The 14913-nt window shown below is 40.8% G+C and overlaps 1 protein-coding gene across 1 annotated transcript in view; it reads left to right on the top strand.

Annotated features, from left to right (window-relative positions):
• The window catches only part of LOC122794790, a 228216-nt gene that overhangs the window by 96435 nt on the left and 116868 nt on the right, over positions 1–14913 (top strand). Inside the window, exon 2 of the mRNA XM_044063409.1 lies at positions 10211–10329. Within this exon, the coding sequence (XP_043919344.1) occupies positions 10254–10329 (76 nt within the window). The 5' untranslated portion in view covers positions 10211–10253. The remainder of the gene's footprint in view (positions 1–10210; positions 10330–14913) is intronic.

The raw sequence follows: 14913 nt of genomic DNA, 5'->3' as shown, positions 1-14913 counted from the left end.
ATCCTGCAAGTTCCCTCCCTGTCTGTTGTAACTACCTCCTGTATTATTGTGTAACAGTGCGACACACATGCCAGGGTCATACTACAAGACACCACTAGATGAATCAAAACAGCCAAAGCATGCCTTCAGCAAAAAATACACACTTAGTAATGTTCTATGTTTGCAGTTGGGAATAGATGTACCTCTAGTCTGTTTCATTTTGTAGATTTCTAATGGGTGTTATCAGCCTGGGTCCCAGAGCATATACAGCATTGCCAATAAGCTCTCCTGAGGGAAGTGATCTCTTGCAAAATGTTGATACAAGTCACAGGTGTGCCATATTTGAAAGTCATGATAACTGTCTGAGTGGCCTGTAGGCACATTGTAGATGGCAACCTGTGCATTGCAGACCAACTGGCAGTTGATGGAGTGATACCCTTTGCAATTCAGATACTCACATCCCAGTTTATCATTTATTTCAATGTAGGTGCAGTCTCTGGCTCCATTTACCTCAAAGAAATGGGCTGTATCATAGAAGTCATACACAGTGTTCCCTCACTCCTCTATAATACATGGTAACAAAATATGCTTCTCAATGTTAATATGTTGATATTAAGGGTGCAGACCCAACAGCTTTGCTGTTGTAATAAACAAAATATGCTTCCCCACATGCTGAAGCATGGCATTGAGAAACTGATGTAATATTCTCAAGGCAGATGCCTGTGATATTCCCACTGTGTCCCCCAGCAGATCACTGAAAGATCCCTGTAGCTAATATACATAAAGTCCACTGGGATAGGTACTCCATGAATCCCATAGGGCTGCAGATGAGGCGAATATATATCCACAATGTCTTGTACAATCTCACTGTCCATAGAGTAACATATTCAACAAGGTCAGCATCACGGATTCCTCAAAATGTTAAGTGCAGTTCATTGGCATGGCGCCTCCAGGGTGATGACATGCACCATCATGGACTGTAGTGGCAATGAGAGTTTCTTGCAGATATAAGTTTATTAATGCAGCAGCGATACCTAACATTATTAAGCAATTCCTTTTGCATGAACATAGACAGAGTTAATTTATATACAGTGGGCAGCTCCACAGCATGGCTTTTATATGTTTATGAGACACTCACCCTATTGTTTTACTATATTTGCATACACAAAGTCATATTATTATTAATGTTGCTCATCAACATTTCATTATATAGCTGCTGGTATATACTGTACCTAATCCTACTGCTCGGAGTTTCCTCTAGCGATATGTGTGTCTCTGAATCATACAGACACTGTGCATGGCCACTTGTTGCATGAAAACCACTCACATCAGTGTGGCAGAGTTTTCTCAATTTTATTTTATTTAACTTTTTTATTTAACATTTATTTACTAGGAAAGTCTAACTTGGAACAAAGCCAATTTTCAGCGGAGGCCTTGGGAAAAATACTCCAGATCCATGTCTTTTAGACAGGGCCATAAAGCAGTGAGACAGAAGTAAAGAGGAGAAAAACATTTATTTGTATACATACATATATAATGAGAGGGCAATTTACGACTATTTTAAGAAGTAGAAGAAATGTGCACAGACTGGGATAAATATGCCGTTGGAAAAGCAAAATCCAAATGTAAAACAAAACGACCAACGGAATAACACACTAGCTGAAGATAAAAACTTGTTCTATTACCAAACAAATAAAATAGGTAAGCGCTTTCACTTTTGCTTCATCAGACCATATACACAGAGAGAAGAGCATCCATAACTTATAGAAATCCAATTACTAAGCAACCAATCACATGCCTGAGGGTCACAGTTAAAGGAGAAAGACATAATAAAACCACAGTTTGTGTAAAATTGTATACATATCTGCAGAAACTGCATACAAAAAAATGCCTACAAAGAAAAATTCAACATGCAGAAAAACAGCAATATTATAAAACAAACACATAAAGACAAAAATTTAAAAACTGAAATAAGCAAAAAAATATAAAAAAGTCTTTAACTCCTAAGACTACTTCCCTTCAGAAAGGGTCTAAGTGGGACATTCTCATTAATCCCATTACCCTGATCAGCTCTCAATCTTATCATCCGTCTAACCTCCGTGGTTTCGGTTAGTTTCCTGATGTCACCACCTCTAATGCTGGGATAAATTCAGTCAGTAACCATGAACCTGAAGGTGTGTCTGTTGTTAGTATTGATCACATGTTTAGAGAGGGCATTGTTGGTAGAGGCACAGCATATGCTATATAAGTGTTCTCTAATTCTATCCCTCAAGGTTCTATCAGTTTTCCCAACATAAAATGCTTTACAGAGCATGCAACATGCAAGATAGATGACATGCATAGTCATACTGATGGCCTAATGGTTAAGGTGTTTGCCTTACAAACACAAGGTGCAGGGTTTGAGTCTCACAACGGATAATTGACTGGGCTTAAAATGGCTCACAAGGGCAGTTAGCTTAGTACTAATCTATGTCTATGTCATTGCCAGCTTTAGGCACTTGCAATACTCTTGGCTGCAGGGGGGACATTTAATCATCCTTGACTGTACTTGGGCCCATCAAAGCTGCTGCTGGTTGGGGAAAATGAGGAGGAAACAAATTGTATTATCTTTCCAGGTGTGCTCTTTAGTTGAAACAGGGTTGTGATATGACCCTGTTAGGATAAAGCTGTTAATCAGAGAATGAACATGAGGAGGGTAAGCGTTGGCAAGATCAGCAGCCCAGAGTGACCAGTCTCAATGCACACCTTGCATTTTAAGAAGAGATGATGCTTCTGATCTTCAGGGATGGTTTTCTCTTCCAGGAAATTTTATAAATACTGGAAGAACACCCGATGCTGTAGCCAAATCAGGGACAGTCTGTTCATTGCCAGTGTGGCACAGTGGGGCACACTGCCATCCCACAGTGCTTTGCGCTGGTTGACTTCTTGGCTATATGCAGGTCTGAATGCCTTCCATGTCTGTATGTGTGTCTATCCATGTGCTCTGGTCAACCCCTGCACCTAAAAAACATGCAGCAGGTAAAAATGGGATTCCTCCCTTTTCCCTGAAGGTGAACATGCAGAGAGAGAGAGAGAGAGTGTGTGTGTGTGTGTGTGTGTGTGTGTGTGTGTGTGTGTGTGTGTGTGTGTGTGTGTGTGTGTGTGTGTGTGTGTGTGTGTGTGTGTGTGTGTGTGTATAAAAATATCACTGATTTTTATCTGTGCACACACACACACACACACACACACACACACACATACAATAATGTCAGCACACATACAGTACACTACTGGAAAGCAGTCAACAGTAAGGCAAAAAATATAAGACAAAACATTCAGACATTTAGATCTTCTAGAAGTTTGGTGACTCCCTCTCCCCAGAATGTATAAATGGATTTTGACATAGACTTGGTCGTGGCCTCTGCCCTCAACCTCACCCATTCCAAAACCAACCCTGCTCAGATATGTGTGTGTACCAAAGGCTGCTGTAGGTTGTGCTTGGGGGGGGGGTGCAGGTGGTAAGGGATTGTGTGGTCATTGCATGTTTAGTTTTTATCAGTCAAACCTTAGAGGTATGCAGAGGTCATTACAGCTTGTGTTTGGCCTGGGGACAGTGTGGTCATTGTTTCTTTTACTTTCCTCACAGACTTTAAAGGTGTACAAAGAAGGCTATTATAGCTTGTGCAGGGGCAGTATTGGAGCAACAAAGTGGAATACATTATTGTAATAAGCATTTTTTCACTTTCCTCACAATCACACATCAGGCATGTATACAGGTGGTTGCACTGGTGGGGGTAGAGGTGAGGAGAGAGGAGGCATGCTAAATATATGTCTGACACCAGTCACTTGAAATACATCTGTGCCATTTGGACCGTCTTTTTTTTTGGGGGGGGGGGGGTTAGGGAGGCAGGCAGTATTCCCAATTATGAATTGTGTATCTCACAACAATTGTCTTGTTAATTTATTGCGAGCTACTATTTTGTTAGCTTTGAACATTAAGCTTTGGACACAGCGAATGCCTTCCTTAAAGAAACAAATAATACTGAAATCATACCTCTCAACCAGGAAACATCAAAAATCTGTCAAAGGACCATGAAAAATAGGTACAAATCTGTACGCTGATTAACATAAAATTTGCATACATAATTATGTAACCCCACCCACTCCGATGGAATTTTGGGATACCAAGTTTCAAACACAAACTGAAAAACAGACAACCAAAATATGGCCCCAGAGTCCCCCTTATTGCCTGCAGACATTCCACTGTCCCATTACTTGGCTATTTTGCCAAATTTACCATAAACACTGTAATGTGCATACTGCTTTACTTCTACTATGATTATTTGACTTCATTTAAAACTTTTATTTTAATATTTTACAGCACAAACACTAATAGACATATGCTAAACAAAACAATACAGTCTCACAATGAAAATAGACTTAGCATTAAAACTTCTCTGCCCTCGAAACTCACATTCATTACAACCCACATTCAAAGAAAATGCATCTGGCCAGTGGCAGATAAAGATTACCTTTGGGCTGTTTTCAAATCATAGGCCCCTTGCACACGAAACATATATGTGTTCTTTGATACACTTTCCTGACTGTATTAAATTATATTCCTTGTATTATACAGCACACTTGTTAGAGCACATTTTAAATTTATTGTTTTGAACATTTTTCCAGTAAGCAATGAAACAAAATGCATGAACCAATAATGACAAAACTGCCCAGTTCAGAACATTTCCATCATAAAAGTCTGCTCAAACTTCTACATTCCACTATTATCAGTAAATATGCACAATCTCTCCAGAAGTAAAAGTCATCTAAATAATTTTACATTAAAGAGATCTGTAACTAATGAACAGGTTGCTGCTAGCAAATAACTTTATATTTCATTGTTTCATCTACAAGTAAAGTGCCTGTTGCCCTTGAAGAATAAATTGACTATGTTCCATTAAAAATGATAAGTTAGTAATATTTCAATAGGGAATGAATGGCAAACTGATAACAGGTTCATAATTACTAGGTATCTCTGACAAAGGAGAACATTCCTAGGACCGCAGTATCCACCACCTTTAAAAGTACAACACAGTACAGTTTCAGCAATCCATCTATACACTGTGAGAGTAGAACCCACAGCCTTCTGCAGCAAAAGCAAACATACTACCTGTTGTGCTACTAACAATGCAAGTAGACTGTGCATAAGCCACACTAAACTTCTCTTTCCCTCAAGGACTGTGCAGCACAAGAAATCAGGAAAAAAGCCAACATTTATTAGGGGTGGGGCACAAAGGCACAAAACCGGGGGTACATTTTAAACATTGTTTGTATAACCTTAGAAACTTGCTGGAATAAAATGTTGTGTTACCATATGTTTCCTGAAAGATAAGAAGACTGAAACTTAAATGGCTGTCATTATTTAGTGAATTCAATTCTCACTGATTTGCCAGAAAACCACTTATTTTATTTTATTTTTATTTAACATTTATTTACTGAGAAAAGTCGAACTTGAAACAAAGAAAATTTTCCACGGAGGCCCAGGGAGAAATGCTCCAGATCATGGGAGGAAACTGGAGCACCCACAGGAAATCCACACAAATGCTGGGAGGACTTGCAGATGCCACACAAAAGGCACTTCAGCTGAGAATCGAACCAGAGAACCTCTTGTTGTGAAGCAACAATGCTACCATTGCACTATCCAAATTTTAAAAGGAATAAACCAAAAGTATGAGCCAAACATTGCAGACATTCTGTGAAAATTGTACAGTTGAGAGCTATAACTCCTTCAATCAGAAGTGGTGGTATGGGTAGAGAACTCAGGCTCTTGCTCCTTGTACCTAAGGTACAGGGTTTGAGCCTGAGTAACCCTACCCACCAAGTACACCTAACTGAGATATTTACACACACACACACACACACACACACACACACACACACACACACACACACACACACACACACACACACAGACTAAAGTTAAGGTCTGTACCTTCTCAGGAATAAATAATAATAGCAGCAGCACATTCAAACGCACACCTTAAACTTAAGGTCTGCAGCAGTAATTAATCAGGCAGAACACTTTAATTTCATACTGGACCTCATATTCTAAAGTGCCCCTTCTCAGCAATAAATAATAATAATAATAGCAGAAGCACATTCAGACAAATAATAATAGCAGCACAGCATACAGTCAGACAATGGTCCGTCAGACAGAATGGGCAATGTATGCACGGTCTGCAGCAGTAGCACATACTTTCCTTCCTAAATCCTTACCAACACTTCAAATGCAATTGTGCACCTAATGGACATGTTCTAATCAAAACACTAGCTATGCATGCACAGTCTGCAACAGTAGCACATAAACTTAATTTCCTTCCTTACCAACACTTGAAAGCAATTGTGTGCCTAATGGACCTGTTCTAATCAAAACAGTAGCTATGCACGCATGGTATGCAGCAGTAGCACGTACTTTCCTTCCTAAAGCCTTACCAACACTTCAAATACAATTGTGCGCCTAACGGACATGTTCTAATCAAAACACTAGCTATGCACGCACAGTCTGCAGCAGTAGCACATAAACTTAATTTCCTTCCTTACTAACACTTCAAATGCCATTGTGCCCCTAATGGACTTCAGTAAAATATTAACTGACCTATTCTAATCAAAACAGTAGCTATGCATGCATAGTCTGAGTAGCACATAAACTTAATTTCCATCCTTAGTTGTGCGTCAGGCCTGGCAAGCCGGTACGTAAATATCAACTGCCAATCATTAGTGGACCGGAGTTCCGCTGTGGCGACCCCTAACCTGGAAAAGCCGAAAGACACAAACAAACCAACACTTCAAATGCAATTGTGCACCCAACGAATAACGGACCTCAACAAAATAGTAACAGACATACCTGTTCTAATCAAAACAGTAACAGCAGCATATAGACTAGAAGAAAGTTAAACAGTAGCATAAATCTGATAATTCCAATCTGATGTCTCTTACTTTTAATTCTCTGTCCATGAAAATTGTGAGTCCCTATTAGGGAATCACTAGTAACCCATTGTATATAATCATTTTGTTTTTATAATTGTTTGCTAACTTCTGTGTAATCTATGTAAGTTTGTCTTTGTGGAGTTTTTCTCCCCAGGCCTCCGCTGAAAATGGACATGTATCCAGTTGGACTATCCCAGTAAACAAATGTAAAATAAATAAATAATAAATAAATAAATGCAGCAGCACAAGAAAGCTCAGTCAAACAGTAGCGCCCGAACCATCAATAAATGCAATGCAGCACATACTAGACTGGTTCCTCCTTACCTAAAGAGCTGGTTAAAGTTGCTTTTACTGCCCATAAAGAGACAGGCAAGCTGCTCACAATGCTGATGTCATCGCGCACACCTCAGCACGTGATGAGGTCAACAGAAAAAAAAAAAAAAAAAGCTGGGGAAATTCGGGAATAAAGGGGGCCACTCGGGAAGTCATGGCACCCCATTATTTGGACCTCAAAACTGGTAAATGCAGAGGAATTTGGTACGGTTGAGAGGTATGACTGAAATTCTTCTCTTACTTATGATTTTTGTTCAGGCTGCCATTGGATTAAAAGGTTGGGAAGTGCTCTAAAATGCATCCTAGAGCATCTTTAACCCTATGGCTTCTGGGGACCCCAGCTTAACCAAGTTATTTCCTAAGTGGTTATTACTGTGTTGTTGTGTGTTGAAAGGATTCAAGGAAAACTAAAGCTGAGCACTTAATTTCTTTCCTTAATTATAATTTCTTTTCAAGCCATCAATGCATGAAAAGATTGTATAAAAACAACACAAAAAATAATAAAATAAAATGCACTTCAAAGCAAATAGAACGTCATGGCTTCTTGAAAAAGCCAAAGAGTAACACAAAAGAGAAATGGAAGAAAAAAGTGATGTGCATGGTGTGAGAAGCCCAACATGTGGGGGGGGGGGGACAGAGGGGAGCACTGGAGAATGTGTGTGGCTGTTGGGTGTGTGGGGGGGTGGAACTAGTACACAATGCCTAGAGAGCCATTTAACCTAAGTCCAGTCCTGTACATGCAGTTGTAATGCGTCATTGTTGTAACTAAATGCCAGTAACTATGAATGGCCCTTTATGAGATCGGTCAACATAGTGTGTTACACAAGCCTGTCATAATTCAGTAGTATTGTAGCAGTAAGTCAGTCTGTGCATACTACTTCTAAAACTTTGCAGCATGAACTAAAAGGTTGCTTAGGATGGGAGGCAGTGACAGGGTAATACTTAGACTGGAAGTGCCCAAGGGCCCTCAACTTGACATTTACTGGGTGGTGCCCAAAATGCTAACACTGGTCCTGATTCTTCCTACAAATTCCATTTCCTTATATGTAAATTGCTTTTTCCCTTGTCTAAAGATCCCACCTCCAGTTCTTTTATCTCATTTACAATATTCAGTTCTTCAGTTACAGGTGGTTTGGATTTTGATTTCCATTTTCTAGTAATTGCTATTTTTTGGCAGCCAGTAACATTATGTCAAGGCAATTCAGAGCCTATGTCTCAGTTCAAAATGTTAATTTCCTTAGTTGCAAGGATTTGCTTCCCCAACATTTTTGACAAATACATTGCAGGGAATTTTTTAAAATATGCCAACTCTTTGCATCCACAAAACACATGTTCAGGGTTACCTGTGGAAAAATTCTCTTACATCTGTTTTGGGAACAAAACTATATATGCAAACATTTCCAAGCAAAAATCCTACACCTTCTGGACTTCATTGTGTACTTGAGAGTCATATAAATGTCCTCTCATTGATCTTTTGTAAACTGACATTCTGCACTCAATTCCCAATCTTTTCTAACCTCCTCTTATTGATTCTTAGATTTATCATGCAATACTTTATATGCCTTATTAATTATCCAGTTTTAACAGCTGCTCTGTTCTAGACTCATGTGAAAACTCTATCAGAGCTGGCCTTTCACATAGCACTCCCCTATCCATTTCTGTTTGCCTATATTCTGTTATCAGTCTCTGGTATATCAGGTAGTCTGTAACCTGCCATCCAGACTTCTGCTTTGCCTCATCCCATTCTGTTACATTTCCCCCTAGTTTTTTGCTCCCAATAACTTTCCACTAAATTTTAGCTCTCTCTTGCTTACTTTAGGCACCCTAGATTTTTGCCTCATGTTTTTGGTCTGTTCCTCAAAAGAATTGTGGTTTTCTAGTTTGGCTTGTTGTTGTGGTTTGTCTGTTGAGGATCTGAGGCACCGAAGAATGACAGACATTTGAGTTCAGACTTCATATCCTTCAAAAATGTATTTTAATGCAAAACGTTATTTTACAAATTTTTTTAAGTTTATAAGAGCAGCATTTAAACTCTGTTCTGAGTTTGGGCCTTTGTCCCCCCATTTTTTTGGCTCTGCACAGAATTCGTATGTTAAGAATTTAAGAGATATGTAGCCAACCATCACATGGTTTAAATGCATTTTGGTTTTATCTCCTGTCCCCAAAATGCAAGCACCTGACACTGTTTTTAGAAAGGGATGTGCAATGGGCTGTCTGGAGAGAGTGCCCCCCTTACTTTCACAAGGGGTATTGACTTTGAGCAGCCCTGCCAAGCCCCCCCCCAAATGAGCAGAATTCTCTCTGGCCTCCTTTAGCAAGATTGTACCACCCTGTGAACCTATAGTGGTACACAAACCATTCCCTCCCATCAGAAGAGAGGAGCAAGCCACACCACTTTACCCTATCTCTCCCTGCCTGACAACTGTATAGTCGGGGCCGCTAATCAGGCTCTAGTCACCTGGGTCACAGTCAGGGCTTCATCTTTCCTGTTCATGGAGCCAGGCTAACAGCTGATTTTTTTAATGAAAATATTATAATAAGATAAAATGTAAACAGGTACCGTGTAAAATGAATGTTGCAGATTAGTGCCTTGGGGTATCTAGAATCTATCTGGAATACCACCATCTCAGACAGGTGGAACATTGGCTTAATATCTCCTCCAAAGAATGCCATCTAAGGAGTACAGCCCCCAGTTTATGTTGTGCTGCAGTTTCAGTATTAGAACATGAATTTGTGCACTTGATGTGATGATAAAACTTACATCCTTCTGATTTTCACTTTTGTGATATCAGTGCTATTATTTAACTTTAACAATAGCAAGTGCATTTACCAATTAATAATAAACAGTGGTAAAATAAAACAGCAAAATAAGTACTTTAATGAACAGTTGATACAGATAGCATTGTTACTAATACTGTTAAACCTTTTTAAGTTGTACTGTTATAGGAAAGCTACTCAAGACACATGGTAATCATATGGCTGACAACCTTTGTGAGGATTTCCCAATAACCGTTTATCCAGTACGAAATGAATTCCAACATAAAACTCAAGGTAAGTCACTAGCAAAACTTCCATAAATATAAGAGTCCAATAGTTTGATTTGATTTATAAACCAAGTCACCAAGTAGTTCATTTAGGAGAAAGAACCTCACATTTAAAAAAAAACTGTGCTTCCATTCTACATGCTATGGGCACAAGACATTTTTTTCTGAACCATTCTTTAAACCTTTTTTATGTAAAATTCCATTAAAAGTTCTCTGTCTGCATCTGATTGGATTGCACATTGGGTACTTACAGAATAATAAGCCAAGTACTAGACTTAAATTTTCATACTTTCTTTATGTTTAGTCCACATTTATATAGAATGTGTTAAGGTAGGATTCCTCACATGAGAACATTATGTATGTAAGATATATCTAAATATGATTTAGGCTTGGAACCAAGGAAATAATTTTATGTGAACCTTTTTAAGGATAGAAAGTACTAATGTATCAGTAAGAGCAGGCCTGCTGCCTTCTTATCTTAAACTCACTGCTTCATATGATTTTTGTTTCACACCTCACTCGTTCTATCTGATCTGTTTGAAATTTCTTTCATTTTATACTACATAATGCAGTTTTATGGGCAGCTCTGTTTCTGGATTATGTAGACATAGTCCTGTAGGTGGTGCAGTGGTTACCATTGCTGATTCACACCTCCAGTGGGCTATGATTCTGCTCTTTGTGGAGGCTGAATGATGTGCTAGGATCAGGCAGTCTCCTGCTCATAGCACTTGAGGCTGTCAGTACAATAACTTTCCCAGGCTACCAAATTCCTCCCCATTATTATTAATCCTGTGTGCAAAAGAACTCCTAAATAGAGTTATTTTGCTATACTTACGGTTTAATCAGATTTGTAAACAGCCCCAGGCTACCCTTTTAATTTTCATTTTTTGGGGTTGAAACTTTGGCATTTCTATTAAGCCTTTTAATGTTTCCCTTTATCTCTGCCACTGATCACTTTTCATCATGGATTATTCAGTTTTGGTGCCAGTATTTGAAAGTCTCACTTATCTGCTTCCTTTTCCCACAGTGTATACCATATTTTATGCTTAGATCCTTACTATGCAAATTCTGCTATTTTTAGGGTTCCAATAAGGCATGATTTCCAAACACAAATTTTATTATCATGGCATTTTTCTAGTGTCTCTTTTGCTCTTTAGGATTTGAATCTATCTTGCTTATTTTGGTAGAGTCCATTGCTCATATTGTGCTAAGTGATAATGAAATTTGTTGATGTTCTCTTTCATGGGAATAATTTTTTGGCACAGTTCTTCACAGTTTGGCGCTTTCTCCAGGCCTATTTTTGGCTCTGATGTCAGTTGGGGCTTTATAGTAACATTGCTTTTTATCTCTAACTTCAAAACTGTATTTGTGATGATGGTCTTCATAGGAATAAATTCCTACCCTGGGCTATAGTGTTTCTAACATGAAATGTGTATTTTTCAGGTTGCCTTTCATGGGCATAAGTGTTTTTTTCAAATTTTCCCTATTACTAGCCCTGTTTTGTTTTCACTGTCTGGTGTGGTTGCATATTGATATGGCTCATGCACTTCATTTTTCTGCCCACTACATATCAACCCCAGCTTCTGGACAAAAAGTGATTATCACAGTGAACACCCACAGGTATCTTTTTTTTCCGTAGTTATTTTAAAATATAAAATATAAAATGAAGACACAGGTTTAACCTTACATTTTCAGGCCTATGCAAGGTCTATTTTACTAACTGTATTTATGTAGGATTTATTCCTTAACAGTTGTCTCTGAAGTAACTGAAATGGGATTCACTTCTGTAATTACTATATACATTTATTATACTATATTGATCACTAGAACCAATACAAAATAAGTTTTCTTTGTCTGGTAAATAAACTTGCAATTTTAATTTTGATCACTAGGTGTCACTTGAGCATTTATTGTCTGTTTGGACTGAAGTCTCTTAACTTAATGATCTGAAGTTGTTGTCTTCATTTGTTCTTCAACCTGTGGGTTCCCGGATCCGGTACGGATCCGACTCAGCCACATATCCAGCATCTGATCTGAGCTCAAAGCTCCTCCCCTACCCATAATGCCCCTGTCTCCTTCCTCCCTTCAGATCTCGTTTGCTGCACTAATGTCCACATCATGATCCATGCTCGCTGCTAAATGTATTGGGTAAGTGACTTTATTATTCCTTTCAGCTCTATTTTTCTAATATAATTTCCCCCTTTTCTGTTTTTCTACCTCCCCTCACGCTCTCTGCATTGGTTAAAAAAAGACAAAAAAAAACTCTTTCTCTTTCCTGTCTAATCTCATGTGTATTCTGTGTGTGAGTGAGTGTGTTGGGAAGTGTGATTGGGAGTATGTCAGAAACCCCCAAACCAGGCTTCCGAAAATGCACAGAGTGTGGCCACAAGCTCTCTCCGGCTGATGGCCACACTCTATGTCTTGAATGTCTTGAAGCAGCCCATTTGGAAACCTCCTGTTCCATCTGTGCTGGGTTTAATCCCCGGCCACTGATGGACAGGAGAAATAAGTTAATTTTGAAGGGCCTTTTTCCCCCTCCTACCACTGGGATACAGGCTTCTTCTGCTCCAGCTTCTACTTCTGTCTCCACCCCAGCACCTGGGACTCACCCTCCTGCTAAGAGGTCTGGGGACAGAGACAAACCAGCCAAGGACAGAGCCAAAAAGTAATCCCCGGATGGCTCGGATTTTGACTGGCCCTCTGGTGAAAATTAAGTCAGCTCCAAGGAAAGAATCTCCCCGGCTCCATTCCTCTTGGTTCTCTCTGGAGCCAGAGAATCTACAGACCCAGTTGCCAGTGCAGGTTTCCCCTCACCGACCCTCTAGGCTGGTGTCAGTGGCCTTCTCTTCTCACTCCATCTGCAGCCTTTCTGAAGCAGAGATGGATAGGATGATGCAGGAGTTTATCTGCACTCAGATACAGTTGCGGTGCTGCTTGTCTCCACTCTCGCCAGAGTGGGGGCATGCAGTCTGTATTCATCCCTATTATTCCTCCTTCGATTTGACCTCTAGTTTCAGAGCCTTTGGATCCAAGGACACTCGGCGGTGAGGGGTCGACTACAATGGTACCTTGCATCTCAATGCTGGCCATGGCCCTGGGCAGGTTGGATCTGACTAGCTTGTATCCATCCAGCTCTCAGAGCCATAGTCTTGGCACTGGATCTGAGGGAATGGTGTCAGTTCTAAACCTTTCAGAGTAGAACCTTCCTCTTGGTATCTTGGCACCTGGAGGTTTGGCTCTGGCTTTGGCTCCCCCGTTGGGTCAGAGGGTTATGGCTCTGGCCATTGTTCCTTCTCAGGAGGTCCACTCCCCTTCGGCTTTTGACTTGGTGGAGAGAGTCCTCTCGATCCCTTTGAGACCTTTGACAATTTCATCTTCAGTGTCTGTCCTGGCTCCCTCTGTTTCTGGCACAGATCTGGCCATTCCACCATCTCTGGGACAGCCTGCTGCCTCTTTGCCCCAGGGTGCTCCCTCTTGGGAGCAGCGAGACATTGGCAAGTCCTTCCCAGAGACCCCCACTGAGGACGTTCCTCACAAACTTATGTGCAAAAGGAGGCACTTGGACTCCCCACTGGAGTTCCTCATGGAAGACACAGATTTGGAGGAAGAGCCAAGGTTCTCCCCGGTTACCCTCCGAGGATGTCTTCTTTGGAGACATCATGGAAATCCTACACCAACGTGGGGGGTGGTCTGCCCAAAAACCTAACCAGGACAAATTGGTGTTCCTGTGGGCATTTGGTGCAGGACTCTCTACTTCCTGGGTGTTTCCCTCCCGTGGATCCTTTGGTGGATCTTATTACATCTTGGGCGTGGAAGGAGCTGGACATGGTGGAGCACAATCCCAAATGCCCCGACAACGTTTTGAGTCCCCCTTCAGACAGGACCCATTGAACTAATGGATCACCGGTTAATGCCATGGTGGTGGTAGCCGCCACTAAGAAGAAGCTTTCTCAGGAGAGCTCCATGGTCCACCCTCCTGACTGAGAGTCCAGGACGATGGACCAGTTTGGGAGGTGGCTGTACACTTCAGCACCTTTTCTGTGTGTGTGTTGAATTATCGGGCACACATTATTAGGCTGCAGCAAGACCTGATCAAGGATGTTGCTGAGTCTACTCCTGGGTCCATTGCTGTGGAGGAGAGGAAAGTGTTCTCCTCTCAAATGGACACCCTGACATCTATAGCTAACACCTCTATGCATCTCATCTCCCATGCAACTGAGGGTGCTGCTGGAGTTGCCAGTACAGGCATTGCCATCAGAAGCCATGCCTGACTCCAGCTCTTTACCTTTTTGGAATGCTTTAAGGCGTCTTTTACGAATCCTCCATATGACGGTTCCTCCCTTTTTGGAAAATCGGTACATGACACCTTAGTTCAGAGTTAGAAGGAAGGGAAGACTCTGTCTGCCATCGGGATCCTCTTTTCAGCCCTTCAATGAACCTTCTCGAGGAATCAGCGAGGGGCTCAGAGTTATTCTCAGAACACTCAGGACTCGCCTTCCCCCAGGGGCAGAGGGGGATTTGATAGATGCCGCCCTAGAGGCAGAGGGAGTCTGAGAAATCAAGGGTCTTGAGAGCCATTCTTGGAGAGACC

This window comes from Protopterus annectens, chromosome 2.part1 (assembly GCF_019279795.1).
Source record: "Protopterus annectens isolate FY-2018-M chromosome 2.part1, PAN1.0, whole genome shotgun sequence".
NCBI lineage: Eukaryota > Metazoa > Chordata > Ceratodontiformes > Protopteridae > Protopterus > Protopterus annectens.
This window is presented reverse-complemented; position numbering and strand designations above follow the sequence as displayed.